This window comes from Ceratotherium simum, chromosome 2, assembly GCF_057802395.1.
Source record: "Ceratotherium simum simum isolate JZ-2026a chromosome 2, ASM5780239v1, whole genome shotgun sequence".
NCBI lineage: Eukaryota > Metazoa > Chordata > Mammalia > Perissodactyla > Rhinocerotidae > Ceratotherium > Ceratotherium simum.
This window is the reverse complement of record NC_141901.1, coordinates 87,646,535-87,661,357: the sequence shown is the minus strand read 5'-3', so window position 1 is coordinate 87,661,357 and position 14,823 is coordinate 87,646,535. Positions and strand designations below refer to the sequence as shown.

Sequence of the window (14,823 nt, the reverse complement as noted above, 5' to 3'; positions counted from 1 at the left end):
ACTATGCAAACAGAGAAACAACCCTAAGAGACTAGCTTAAAAAATAAAAATAGAATTAGAAGAAAAAATCTGAGTAGAGACATTACTGGCTATATACCAAGGAGAGGGGGCAGGAATTTCACAGATTTGTTGTTGTTTGTATACAGAAAAACAACAATTAAAACAGCAAGAACAATAACCTTCAAGAGAGAAAAGTCAGAATCCAGAATCCATAGTTGCTCTAATGCATGATCTAAAATGCCCAGTTTTCAACATAAAATTAAAAGACATGTAAAGAAACAGGAAAGTGTGACCAACACTCAGGAAGAAAAAGCCATCAGACCCACTCCTAGGAATCTACTCAAGAGAAATGACAACAGATGTCTACACAAAAATTTGTATTTGTAAATTCATAACAGCATGATTTATAATAGTCCCAAACTGGAAACAATACAAATGTCCATCAACTTGGGATGGTTAAATAAAATATGGTATATCTATGTAATGGAATATATTCAGTGATATAAGAAGAGAGCAACTATTGATAGATGCTACAAATGGATGACTCTCAAAAGCATTATGTTAAGTGGAAGAAGCAAGACACAAAATACTACCTATTATATGATTTCCATTTATATGAAATGTCCAGAACAGGCAAATCTGTAGAGACTGAAAGCAGATCAGTGGATGCCTGGGACTGACTATGAGAGAGGATTAACTGCCAATGGGCACAAGGGAACTTGATGCAGTGATGGAGATGTTCTAAAACTGGTTTGTGATAATGGCTGCACAATCCTATACCATTCCTAAAAATCAGTGAATTGTACACTTACAATGAATCCATTTTATGGAATGTAAGTTACACCACAATAAAGCTGTTTTCAAACACACACAAATATATGATAACGACTAAAAGAAAAATAAAAAACAATTAATATAAGTTACGGTACAATGAAATGCTTCAGTTTTAAATGTAGACTAAGAGCCATTGCCATCGAGAGAGGGATAAAAGAGACTAGAAGTTAGCTGAGAAAGCTTCACAGCCTTAACCTGAATCTTAAAAGATGGGTAAGACTTGAATTTAAAATCCTATTTTGAATTTAAAATCCTTTGTCCTATTGCAGACAAAGGAAATAGCACAGAAAAGACAAGATAACAGCATTGGGGGATCTGGGCCAGTGAAGCAGCCGTTTTTTGTGAGGGAGTAGTGGGGAGTGTACAGATAGGGGCAACAGGATCAGTTATAGAAATACAAGAAAATGAGGCAGAAAAGGAAGGGATTACAAGAGGACCAGAAAAAAGTTACTTTGTTCTTTGTATCCACATGAACCCAGGAGGCCAAGGTCTGCCTTGTTTGAAAGGATGAACATGATAAATAAAAATGCCTGTGAAAAACTGTACTCTTTACGAGTAGCAGAAATATTCAGTGACTTCATAGGTGTACTTAATAAACAATCAACATGTGGCTTGATGTCTAAAGTCAAACTGCAGGACACCATGAATTACCATGGGAATAAAAGATGCACTTAACTCATTCCTAAATAATTAATTTTATTGTTATTTCTCATCCAAAAGCAAGACAAATTAACGACTGCCACGTTTTTAATGAGTTTATTGCTCCAAGCTTAATGTGAAATGCCCATTTTTTTAACAGAAAGCTTCTAAAAACCTATTCACATCTCACTGAATCATGCACAGCTTTGATTTGTAAAAAGGGCAGATTCTTTTCAGTCCAGCTAAATTGCTAAGATTGCTGAACCACAAGTCAACTCTGAGCCACCCAACTTTTCAATTTTGAGCAATTACTTCCCTGGCAATCAAGGGCAAGCTGAGACAAAATTATCTTGTGGACAGGATTCAATTATTTAGGTCCCCATTCCATCCTATTATTCAAGACTGCCAAATGACATAAAAGTCACTCCCAGGATTACTATGTATGCAAAATAGCACCCAGCCAAGTAACACTCTCCCATAACCTTTGGTTTTGCACTCTGATCACAGAGTACATATGGTATCCCAGAAAATCGTCCAGCTAAGTCTTTAAGTCTTGTTCTTTTTTTTTTCACTTGTATGTATCACATTTTCCATCAGTCAAATAGACATTATATATGCATTTTTTTGAATAAAGTATGATCTAAGACACAGGAAAAGTTTCATTGTGTTAATTCCAATTTTAGACTAGTTAATTTCAGCAATTCCCTAAATTAATAGTTGAAAGTTATACTTTTAAAAAATGAGTGTATGTATCTATGCCACTATCATTAGGGGTTTCATATCCCTCATATTATGAAAGTATGGGAAACCCTTTGCTGCTGAGAATAACTGACTGGGGCTCAATAGTGCTGGGCAAGGGTCCTGCAACTAGTCAGGGGCCGGGATCCACTCTTGACCCCTGCCCAGGGCTGGACGTGTGACCTTGAGAAGCCACTGCACCTCTGGACTCCTCTCATTTTTCTCATCTACAAAACGGAAGACCTGAACTCGCAAATGCTATAACAAGATGGGATAAAAGTAAATTACATTTCAGCCAAGTATATAAAATGGGGAAAAATAGTTTCTAGCATTATTGAGCATTATTTCTAATAAATAAATTTTATACATTTTTATAAAGTAAAATATTACATATTTTATTTTAAGTTAAAACTAATATTCAAGTGTTTACTCTTTTTTATGTTGGAAAGTTTTAAATATTTAATCCTTAAATAGGTATAGTTTCTCTTTAAGTACTTGAATTTTTTTAAATTAATAGTCACTGTTTTTGATTGATAAATCAGAAAACCAAAAGTAACAAGTCCATGTTTGCCCCCAACTCCTCCCTTAACCCCTAGGTCTATATCAAGATTACCCAAATATAAATATTTCTTTTAATTAGTAAAAACACTATTACTTTCTAAACCGAGTTTCTTAAGCAAGGAAATAACAAATATAATCCTGTAACAACTCTTCCTTTTAATTGCTGTTCCGCAAAACTAAATATTGATGAAAACCACTTCAATACAATACGTGAAACCCTATATTGGATATAAAAATTCTCTTACGCTAACAAACACGGATTTACGATCAAATGAAAGCAGGAATGTACTAAAGGCCATTTAGCCAAATTCTGCACCATGTTATTTAGGTGTGATTCAGCCTTAAGTTTATTGGATTTGTGATTTTATCTCAACGTACTTCGAAAGAACAAATTGCCAATCTGGCATTTTTCTCTTAGAATAATGTATGATATAATTCACTATGGCAAGCCAAATAGTTACCTTGTAATTTGGGGGACAGTTCATTCGTGCAGCATTTTAATGATCATATATCTCTACCCCCAAATTAATCTGTTACTGGGTTAAATCACTCCAAATTCTTCCTTCCACAATCTGCAAGGGTCATTGCTGCTTCAGTTTCAATCATGGAGCCGTAAATCTAGATTTATTTTTAGGCAGCTGGTTTACAAGTCCCTGGATATGCATAATATCACAGAGTGACTGAAGTCATTTTGATATGATATCATTAACAGCTTATCTATAGCGTGAACTACTGGCAACTAAAAAAATTCACGTTTTATGTGTACCTTTTTCACGTAGTTTGCCTTTGTAGACACAAAGGTTTTCCCCACCACAGTGTTGTTGATAAACCTTTATTTCATCCCGGAAGTCTGGGTGATCATAGGATAAGTGCACATTTTTCCCCAAATAGATCATTGTAATGGCTGCATTACTATGCAGAGGTGTTTTGTGAATCCTTCTTGAATCCTAGAATAAACAAAAAAGGGAGCTTAAACTATTTCCTTTTACCTTCTAATTACCTTCTAATCAGAGTGTAATGACATTGTAATATGAAGAATAGAAAAGGCTATTTTTATGTACCTAGCAACAAAACCTTTATAAAATGTCAATCTACTCAGTGCACAGAAAGTCAAGCTCACTACAAAACAAATCTCTCCAACGATTATAACATATACGGTTTGGCTTTGTACTTTTAATGGAACTGCTGGCGATTTGGGCAAAGTTTGTCACTTTTTATTTTACGTGTATGTTTTACATACAATGAAAATATCAATGACCCTAAGAGGAAACTGCTCCTCGCTCTTTTAGCTGGTTATCAAATAAAAATTCAAATCAACTTAATTAATTAAATATTGGTGACATAATTTTGTTCTAATTTGAACTCATATTGATTGTGATTTAGCAATTGTGTTTGTAATTGAGTGTTTTATCTTCACACTTGAGCGCTGACAATATATCCTTCCCTGGGCTTATTCTATGTGAGAGGGAGACTGCACACGTTTGATTCCTTCTGTGGTCACTCTGAGGACTAGGGACAACGTACGCTACACGGCTGCGATTATCCAGTTTCACAGGAGGCATTCATTTCAATGTAAAACCAACATTATTAATATTATCGTTGATATCAAACAATATACCCAACAAGAAAAAAATCACCTCATAAACCTATCTGATACTCTATGGTGTTGACGAATTTAAATTATTTATAAAATAAACAATAAACTTAAATGCCAGAAATGAAAAGAACTGTCCTATGCCTTGCCTCCTAGTTCATATTCTGAAGTCCTTTCACAATAGTGAATGAGCATAGAGTCTGCCTAACCTCCCAGAGGAAGATGAGGGAAAAGAAATAGGAAAAGGAAGAGGAGGAAGAGGCAGAGAAAGAGGAACGGCATGTTGAGAGACTTTAAGAGGGCCTAGTAAGAACATTGTTGGCTTCTAGAATTACACAGAGGCCAGGCATGACTTTTAACCCACTTCATTTTTCTAACCATCAATTTTTAGCTAAATGAAAAATGTGCAGAGAATAACTTTCAGTGAATCCAAGGCAATTATTTGAGTTTGATTTCATTGAATTATGGATGCCTTGGAACCATGTGTTCTTTTTAAGAATAACAAACCTCCAACAAAAATTTCTGAAGGACCTACTAAAATATTTCCATCTCCAAACCCACTCCCTTCCACTGCAGAGAATTTTTTTCCTCATTCAATTCTATCTCTCTGAAGCAAAAACCAGAGGAAATAAATGAAATTCCGCAAATGACAGTCTGAAAACTGTAAATGGAGGGGAAGTCTGAGATTTAAAATTTAAGCAAATTGTCTTGCCTGTGGACAAACAGCTCCCAAATAGGGAGATAATTAGCAGAAATATTTCAGGGACGTCAAGAGCCATGAAGGGAAATCAGCAAACTGGATAATCTTTTGCAGATTAAAAACATCCCCCTGAGTCACAGTTGAAGCAAAGGGATGATGGCAGGCCCAGCTACTAGTTGCAAAATCATCCCATGTTTCCTCTTGCCTAGGCCACTTGGAGCTGTGACACGAATGTGTGCCGCCCAACGCACAGTCAGCGGCCCAGACAAACCCAGCTCAGGGCTCCCACCAGAACATTTAATGATAGGATGGATTAAATAAGAGCATCCCCCTTTTGTTAAGCAATACTTTCTAAAGTGGCATGGATTCAGAGGTAGCCCTGTGAGCTTCTGGGAGACAGGCACTATATAAATACAAGGTAATGGTGGGATTAGAGTGGAGGAACGGCCTGCCTCGTATGTACAAAATGAGAAACTGGAAGGAAGAGTGTTTAAAATAAAGGAAATGACAGCTTTCACCGTTTTCATTTACTCATTCATAGTTTTTTTCCGCTGAAGTGTATTCCTGATAGCAACGTCTCTTTTCTCCTGGGTCTAGTTACTTCATTCTTTTTAAAATATTCCCCAATTATTGCCACCAAGTAACGTTTTCTGGGTTCTAAGGGAGGCCTAAGTGACAGCTCGTGATTAAATATGTGCACTAGGAAAGGAACAATTGTTTCTTTCAGTTGACTAAATTGCCTCTATACGTGCCATCTTCCAAGTTATAATGACCCCAGACTGAGGAAATTTAACAAAGTTTCACGGCCCTTTCTGCTGTCCTCAAGCAAGTATGAAAACCTTCCATGACAATTCAGTTCCATTTCAAGAACAAGAACAAGGCCTCATGCCCCTATACAACTAAAGGTTGTCTTTCTTACTTCCTTCACCAGTTGCTTATGACTTTCCTTCCCATTTCTTTTCAGATTTCTCAGGCAAGTACAACCTGAGCTGACAAATCAACAGCAAGCCCATTGAGTGATTAACCAGTCAGCCACGATATATTTGTAATATTCAGCATTCAACTGATATACTAAGTTTTCACTGGGGTCTCTTTTATCCTTGCCCAGGACTGTGTGATGAGTGGATGTAAGAGACTGTTTAGGTGTCAAAGTGCCTGTTCTTGTTGACAGCAACTCCTCTCTATCCACTTGTCCAAGCTCTGATGAACTCCAGACATCATAAAGTCTTACTTGGACTGCTGCAATAAACTTCTAGTTAGTACGGTGACCATAGAATTTATCATCCAAAATGGGACACACAGTAAAAGAGGTGTTACTAATAATTATGCTTATGCTAGGAAAAAAGAGCATAAATCTGGACTGTTCCAGGAAAGCTGGGATGTATGGTCACCCTACTAATTGGTCTCCCCACTCTTAGCCTGATGTCCCTCAAAATCTCTCTCCTCCTGGATATCAGAGTGATCTGTTGTCACTAAATAGATCATATGACTCTCCTGCTTAACATCCTCCAATGATTCCCAATATCCATGGGATGAGGCCCAACATTCCTCAGACAACATAAAATGTCTTACATTCTTTAAGCTACTGTCTCTCAACTATTGCCATTCCTTGTGTTACATTTAAAGATCCAGCGACAGAACTAATTGTAGTGGACCAAACACTATCAACATGTTTTAAATCTCCAGGCCTATGTAACTGTATGAGTCACATGGTATTGAAACTATTTCCTTCCTTTTCTCTCTCTCAGTAGATAAAGACAGTGTCTCTCTGATCTTTAAGCCTTCAGCGTCTTGCCTATGCTGACACCTAGTAAGGGCCTCACAAACATTGATCTGACTGGACACAGGCATGGAATAACTAGGTATTCCACATTCCACCCTTTGCTGAGACAAAAGCTAGAGTAGGGTTGACCCTGCCCTAAATCAGAAGCTTTCTACATTTACAGGAACTCAATAAGCACCAGAACATGAAACTGATTCACAGTGTCCTGTTCAACAAACAGCACCCTTGCTGAATGAGCCTTGATAAAGATTAATGAAAATCCGACCATAGAGAGTGGCAGGCAGTTCCCGTGTTGACTCTGATTCAGGTGTTAGGAAGAGAAAATTCTGACAGGAGCCAGAGGACGAGTGCTCAATGTTCACATCCTAAAGGTCCAGGAGGAGCTGGTTGTAATGGAAACCTCTCCTCACTATACTCATTTGGTTCTTCTCTTTCTCACTGGCTTTTCCTTGTTCTCTCCTCCTTCCTCCTTTGCTTTTACTATGCTTCCTCTTTTCACTTTCCTCTTGCCCATTTTTCTTACTACTGTGTAACCCATATCTCATGCTTATTCCGGACATGCCCCCAAACACGTCAGTCCTGGAGGTATCAGAGCTCTACATTTTGAGGATGCTGAGTTGACACATGAGCCTTCCCTTTCTCATCTCCCTCCACAGAATGAATTCAGTAAGTCTGTTAAGAACTAGAAATTTTCCAGCTGGATTTTGCTATTGGGATCTTACACTCTGGGCCAATGTTCCTCTGCCCTACTCACCCCTGAACCAGGTACCAGACAACTCAAGACAGCCCCTACACTCCAGAGCCTGCCAAAATTATTCATGCTATCCAATCCTAAACCTGTTTACCTTGCCTTGCCCATCCCTTCCCTCAGAAACCACAACAAAGGTTCTTGCCCATGTTTTCCTCCCACTCCCTCAGCCTCCTGACCAACGCTGGTGCTTCCCTGTGTGGCCCTGAGTGGTGTGGTGTGATGGGTAATTTTATCTATCAACTTAGCTGGGCCATGGTGCCTAGATATGTGGTCATACGTTATTCTGGATGGAACCCTGACTAATATACATGGCGTGCCCCCTCCTCTTGGGAACTGTAAGTTACAAATTGCCTTTTCAATGGCAGTCGTCTCCTGATCTATAGGTCTCAAAGTAGCTGAATAATAATAAAACCTACATTTTAAAACAGCCAGGCAGAAGAATATACCTGCTTTCATTAGGAAAGAGGGAGCTAGTGAAAGTTCTAAGCAGGGGAGGAGCAGGTTGGGAGCTATTCTACAACGTTTAATTTAACATCATTATGTAGAATCTACCAATACTGAGATGGACTTTCCTTACTCTTTTTTCCCTTTACTGCCTTTTACCCTCTGCTCCCTGATTCTACCTGCTAACTTGCTACTCATCTTTCAAAGGCAATTTCAAATGCTACTTTTTTTCTGAAGCATTCTCCAATCTCCTCAGTCAGAACTAATATTTCCTTCCTCTGTGTTCTCATTGTGCTTTATTTATACCAGTACGATAGTACTCATCACAATGCATCATGGATAATTGTAGACATTTCTGTCTTCCTTGCTAAACTGCAATCTTACTGAGAACAAGAATTTGGTCTTATTCATCTTGGTAACCTCAGCACCGAGCATAGTGCTTACCATTATTAATAAAAGCTGAATTGAGCTACTTGTGGATTTAGAGGCAGGACATAAGTACGTAGATGATTTCAGTAGCCCAGTTAAGAGTTAGGTAGCAAGCCCCTCAAGTGGAGATGTAGCAGTGAGAATGGAAAAGGATCCTCAGATTCACGAGCCATTGTTAAGGTGCTAGAGCTGTGCCATCTGAGACAGCAGCTACTTGCCACATTTGTTCGTTGGGCACTTGAAAGGTGGCTCATTCAAATGAGATGTGTTGTATAAAATACATTAAGTATAAAATACTGAATTTAAAGACATGGTATTAAAAAAATGTGCAATACCTTATTAAAATTTTTCATATTGATTACCTCTTGAAATGATAATATTTTGGATATACTTGATTAAATAGAATATATTAAAATTAATTTCACGTGTTTCTTTTTACCTTTTTTAATGTAGCTATTAGAAAATTAAAATTGCATATGTGAATTGCATTTTTTTCTATTGGACATCTCTGATCTGGAGGACTTAGCAACTACCTGAATGTGTTATGAAGAGGAAGGAAGGAATCCTAGATTTTGAGCCCAAATTACTGGAGAAAAGGTCATGCTTTATAAGAAATAAAGCAATTGAATGGGAAAGCTGGCTTAAATTGTAACCATGTCAAATTTGAGGGGCAATAGGACCTACCAATCAGGCATCTGTAATTGCACAGGGCTCATTTGGAGTCTAGGAAGTGGGTAGGGGGCCTCAACCAGATACGGAGAAAGCCCCAGACTAATTCCCGCCTGGAGAAGCTCTTTGTCCTCTCTTTTACAAAACATATACAAAATTAAAACAAACTTGTTTTGTTTTTTTAATTGATAGACATAATGTGGCCTTGCATGGTATGGTGTGATGGTTAATAAGTAGGTTCTTATTTGAAAGCCTGTATTTTCACATTTATAAACACTATTTATGGGACCATCCACATTTTCAGTAGGCTGCTATGTAGGGTAGGTGACCAGCAATCCTGAGTAAGAACACAAAAATCTGCAGATGGGTGAGGCAAACCTCAGAGCAAAATCTAACGAGTCTCATAGATTCCGTAAAAGCTGTATAAAGCTCTTCAGGACTTGGAACAAAATGAAACAAAGCAACAGGCTCAGAAGCAACATGCTGGGCTGTGAGATCTACCACACTTTGTCATTTGGCTCCACCAATCATCCCTTGGAAACAGAGATCACAGAAGCCAGGGACCATGTTCTACACATTCATGGAGGAACAGGTGGTTCCTCCAGCAAGCCATATTTCTTTGCCTTTTACCTCTTTCTTTTAAGAGCATTTTAAGGATGCTGTGGAGGTGGTAGTCATAAAATGAAAGACTGAATTTAATCTGTAAATTAGTCATGAGAGCCACCTCTCCTTAAATGAATCTTTTCTAGATCACAATGAAATAAATCCAAGTACTAAAGTAAAGTGCATAACTTGCCACACTGTGCCAATTGTATTTTATACCCCAGGACCCAGGAGCTAGTGACAAATCCAAGAGACATCTAGAAAGCTATTGAAGCCATGTGCAAAGATGACTACATCTTGAACAGAAAAACAAATGTCAAGGTCTAAGCCTATGATGATAGCTAGTCAAGACAAAGAAGAGTCACAAAGGAGCAAGATAAGAGGCAAAAGGAGATAGCAAAGAACCATGAAAGTAGTGTGCCATGGAAGGCAAGAGAGGAAAGTTTCAAGGAAGAGGCAATAATAGCATAAAATGCTACTATCAAAAAAAATCATGGTAGGCAGAAAATACACAGTAAAATAGCACAAGTAAGTCTAAATATACTACTAAATAAAATAAATGTAATTGGACTAAACTTGTTTATTAAAGGAACAGAGACTGTCAGCTTAAACACAGAACACCCATATGCTATACAAAAACAATTAAAACCTAAAGCTTAAATGTAAAGACATCAAAAGGCTGAAAGTAAAAGGAATATCTATATATACCAGTTAAATACTAATCTAAAGAAAATAAGTACTATTAGACAGAATAGATTTTAAGGCCAAAAAGTAATGTGACAAAGAGGATCATTTTTTAATGATAAAGAATCCCTTCACCAATAAGATAGAGTAATCTTAAATCCAAGGGCATATAACAAGGTATTCTCAACATTTACAAAACAGAACTTGACATAATTATAGGAAGAAATTGACAAATCTACAATGACAGAGAGTGAATAATCATTAGAGCTCAAGAGCTGAGAGATCAAGCAGAAAAAAAAGAATGCTAAGGGTGTAAAAATATGAATGACATAATTTACATTTCTTATCTAATGGACATTTATAGAACTCTTCTCCCAACATTTAGAGAATCACATTCTTTACAAAAACTGAACATATATTAGCCCACAAAGCAAGTCTCCACAAATACCAAAGAATCAAAATCATACAGAACAAGAATAAGATGGTTTTTAAAAGTAACACTCAGTGACCACAGAAGGAGTTCTTAGAATTAAAATAAGGCAGCAGAAGAAAAAACTCAGTAGAATGTGTGGAAGATAAAATTGTAGAAATCTCCCAGCAAATAGAACAAAAAGTCAGAGGTAGAAAATAGGAGAGAAAAGCTAAGAATATTAGAGCATCAGTCTAGTAGTTCCAACATTCCCAAAAAAGAGATTTCAAAAAGAGAGAACAGAAGTTTAAAAAACAAAAAATCGACCAAGTTAGACCAAAGCCTTGTGACTCAAGAGACAGACTGCTAAGGTCTGTTAAAGCCAGGATGCCTGCTGACACCAGGAAGGCAGAATGCCCAGGGGAAGCTGCCTCAGATGCTTATCTGTGCCTCACTTGTCATGACCACAGAATGGAGAAGTTGCTGCTCGTTCCTCTGTGCCCATCTACAGAAGCCCACTTCCCTGACCATATTCCTGCCGGATGTCCAGTGGCTGGCCCACACTGGGACCTCACTAGATGCCCTGACTCTGGTGAGCCCCATTTTCCTAGGACACACTCACGACCTGGTGTCTCTGACTTCCCCAGAAGGGGCTTTTAAAACTCTCAAGAAACCAAACCCAGACTATGACCCAAAAACTCTGTTCAGCTTATTTTCTTCTGGAAATATTGTCCCTTCATTACAATACTAGGTTTGAGCTTATTTCTGAAGTTTGGGGTTTTTTTGATTATTGTTGTTTAACTTGTATATATAGATTTTATATTTCTTAGTGTTTATGAGATATTTAAACTTTTTTTAAAAAGTATGACCAGGTAGAGTTTATCTCAGTAATAAATTTTAACATCAGGAAATCAAATGCTGCCACCAAGTGAGGATGACGAAGAAATCACTGCTTTTGCTAAGTGGGGGCCACATCCTTCAGGAGAGCATGTTTGTTGGCCTGGTGAAGACCAATGCCAGCAGGCAAGGAGTTCAAAAGTAAGTTAGTGGATGTGGTGGATTCTGTCATTGCCCCAAATATTACTGTCCCTGTCTGTGAGAGGATGATACTTTCTACTCCATTACTGGCAGGCTTTGGTAATGGAGTTCAAGTCTAAGTGACATGTGTCACTCCTGAGTGGAATCTTAAATGCATTCCATGGTTCTGCTGTCCATGAGGCCAACATACCCCAGACAGGGACCACTCTTCCAGTCTGGTCCCAGAACTGCAGCTGACCGACAACAGACAATAATGAGAACAAGAAAGAAACCGTTGTTATTGTCAGCTGAGGTGCTTGGGGTTGTGTGTTAGACTAAGTTACAGTAAACTACGCTTCAGGAACTCTGCAGTGGGAAAGAAGAAAACAGAAGTCTAAGGCTACAGAATGTGAGGAAAGGATTTGGTTACTCTATATAAGACCTGGGTGTGTTGAAAGACAGAGATGAATATGAGAGGGGGGCTGAAAATCCAAATTAGAGAGAAGAATTATGGTGTTGGTATCCCATAGGCAGTGGAAAAGAATAAGATCAAGGACACAGGGCAGAGGATGGGCCTCAGAGATGAGGGATACAGTCCTCTGCCAAAGACTGTAATAAAGGAAGAGAATTGGTGCAAATAGAACTGAAAGGAGGAAATCTGAGCACGCGTGAGAAAGATAGTCCCCATTTTTTGAGGTTATTGGCGAGGATAGACGCTGGGAGTGAGATGTGGACAAGGGGTAAATAAAGCACTTAAGAGTGAGGTTGGTTTTGAAGAGGCAGCATGCAGCCTATGTGCATGTTGGTACCTCACTCCCTGATTCTCCATCAATGAAATGTTGACCCAGCTATCTGCTAATAATCACAAAAGTTACATTTAACTACTATTTGTTGTATATTTATGCAATAAAAATTCAGAGATCTTTTGCCTTTGTACTAGCCTGTATCTGTATAAAGTCTAACTGCCCTTAGGACTCTTTTCTTTATCAGTATTTTGAGGAAATGAGTACAACGAACTACAATATTTTTGAAGAACACTGAAAGAAGAATTTTTCTTAATATTATACAGTAATTTGCCAAAAATCACTAAAAGTAACCTTTAATAAGGTATTTTATATGGTATATTATTTTCTTTTTTTGGTATATGTAAGTCCCTGAATTTTCACAAATTCAATGTTAAAATACTTCTGACAACATGTGATTGAATGGGCAAATTAAAGGAAATAAATAATTTGGAAATGGGTAGAGTACAAACTCAATTTGACCATAAGATTTGCTGGATTTTTAATCAATTGTGCTAAATTAGTTATTCAACTGAACTACTCAAATATTAGGTTTCAGATTCATTCAAGCTTACAATTACATTTATAAAATTAATATATTTCTTTATGCAGAACATTTTGCATTTGATTTCCCTAGATCCTTTGACTGCATGTCCAGAAATCTAATAGTGCAATGTAATCTGTGCCAAATCAACAAAAGGAAACCTGATTCCATAATCACCTTGGTAAAGAGAGGTTCTAAGCCATTTGGAGCAGTGACTGGACGAAATCTTCTCCTTCTCCATGTTTCAGGTCTATTTTCCCTTGTGATTTTTCCTTTGGTGGGAGGAGGTGAAGGAGGAATAGGCATCATGTAGTTGTTAATGTTCGGAAATTGATATCGATTCATTCCCTGTGAATTGTCCATGGAGTTCCTGAACTTCATCACTGCCTTCTTGCCCTGTAATCACATTTTATGACATAAGAACCAGTGAAACAGAAGTGGTGACCCAACATAACCCAAATTTAAAGACAAGATTGTATGATTGACATTGCAAAACACAACTGATATCAATAGGGAAACTCAAAACATTCCAGTCTGTTGAAAAATGGCATTTTGTAGTATCCATAGCAAATTAAATTTTCATGACTTTCCAACTTTACTTAAGTATATTTTTAAACCAAACATACAGTGATGGCATTTTTATATACTTTTGACATTTTTTCTCAACAACCCATTAAATCTATGGGGACTCAGTATGATTAAACAATTTAAAATCAAGAAGTTTGAAGTGTTGTACTTTGACGTAGAGTTGGATAGTCCACTTAACAATGGGGTGTTACTACTTTTTTCACATTGATTTCACCCATCCAGGTATTATAATATTCCTTGATAATATAATATCAAGGAACCAAACCTAGATGCTGACCCAAAGATTCTACATAGCTTATTTTCTCCTAGCAATTCAACTTGTAGAAATAAATCTTACCCAGATAATTACACAAGTATACTGATGCAAATGTGTACAAGGATACAGACACACACACACACGTATAATAAATTTAGTTGAACCATCAAGTCCACCAATAGGAGAATATTTAACTAAATTTTGCCTTATTCTTATAATAGATTCTCACCAGGCTTTAAAAAGAATGATGTGAATCTATTCATCCTGACATAAAAAGGTCCATGTGGTGTGATCATACATTTCTTTTAAATAATTGATATGTGGATTTTGGGAAAATCAAGGATGACTGGAAGACTTTGAAGAGGGGGTTGCCTTTGGACATTTGGATTATTGGGGGTATATCATTTTCCATTTTATATATCTCTGTATTAATTGAAAGTTTAATCAACATGTGTTACCTTAATGATTAAAAATCACCAAAGGTATAATCAATAATTATATTACATTTTTCAGGTATATTTGAGTCTGAATTTTCACAAATTGGTAATTTTTACGTATCTGAGATAGTTTTTCAAACCTTAAGGCATGTTTAATCATTTTTATCCATTTTATACAAATTTATTTGGTATGATTTTAAATTAATTTTCAACCAACTTATTCTTTATTTTGAGATGCTTAAAAAGCGAAAAGTTATTTTTAAGAAAAGGAAGTCATTCTCCAAACATTTCTCATTGCTAAATAAGTAAAAACAAGTTAAATAAAGGCATGTGTAGTCCATACTTGGATTGAAAACAACAT

The 14,823-nt window shown here is 37.1% G+C and overlaps 1 protein-coding gene across 1 annotated transcript in view; it reads right to left on the bottom strand.

The window, feature by feature from the left end:
- ERICH3 (glutamate rich 3) overlaps nucleotides 1-14,823 on the bottom strand; it is a 99,006-nt gene that overhangs the window by 40,619 nt on the left and 43,564 nt on the right. The window contains exons 7-8 of the mRNA XM_004431580.3: nucleotides 13,359-13,577; nucleotides 3,539-3,719 (exon numbers count right to left, since the gene is read on the bottom strand). Of these exons, the coding sequence (XP_004431637.2) occupies nucleotides 3,539-3,719; nucleotides 13,359-13,577 (400 nt within the window). The remainder of the gene's footprint in view (nucleotides 1-3,538; nucleotides 3,720-13,358; nucleotides 13,578-14,823) is intronic.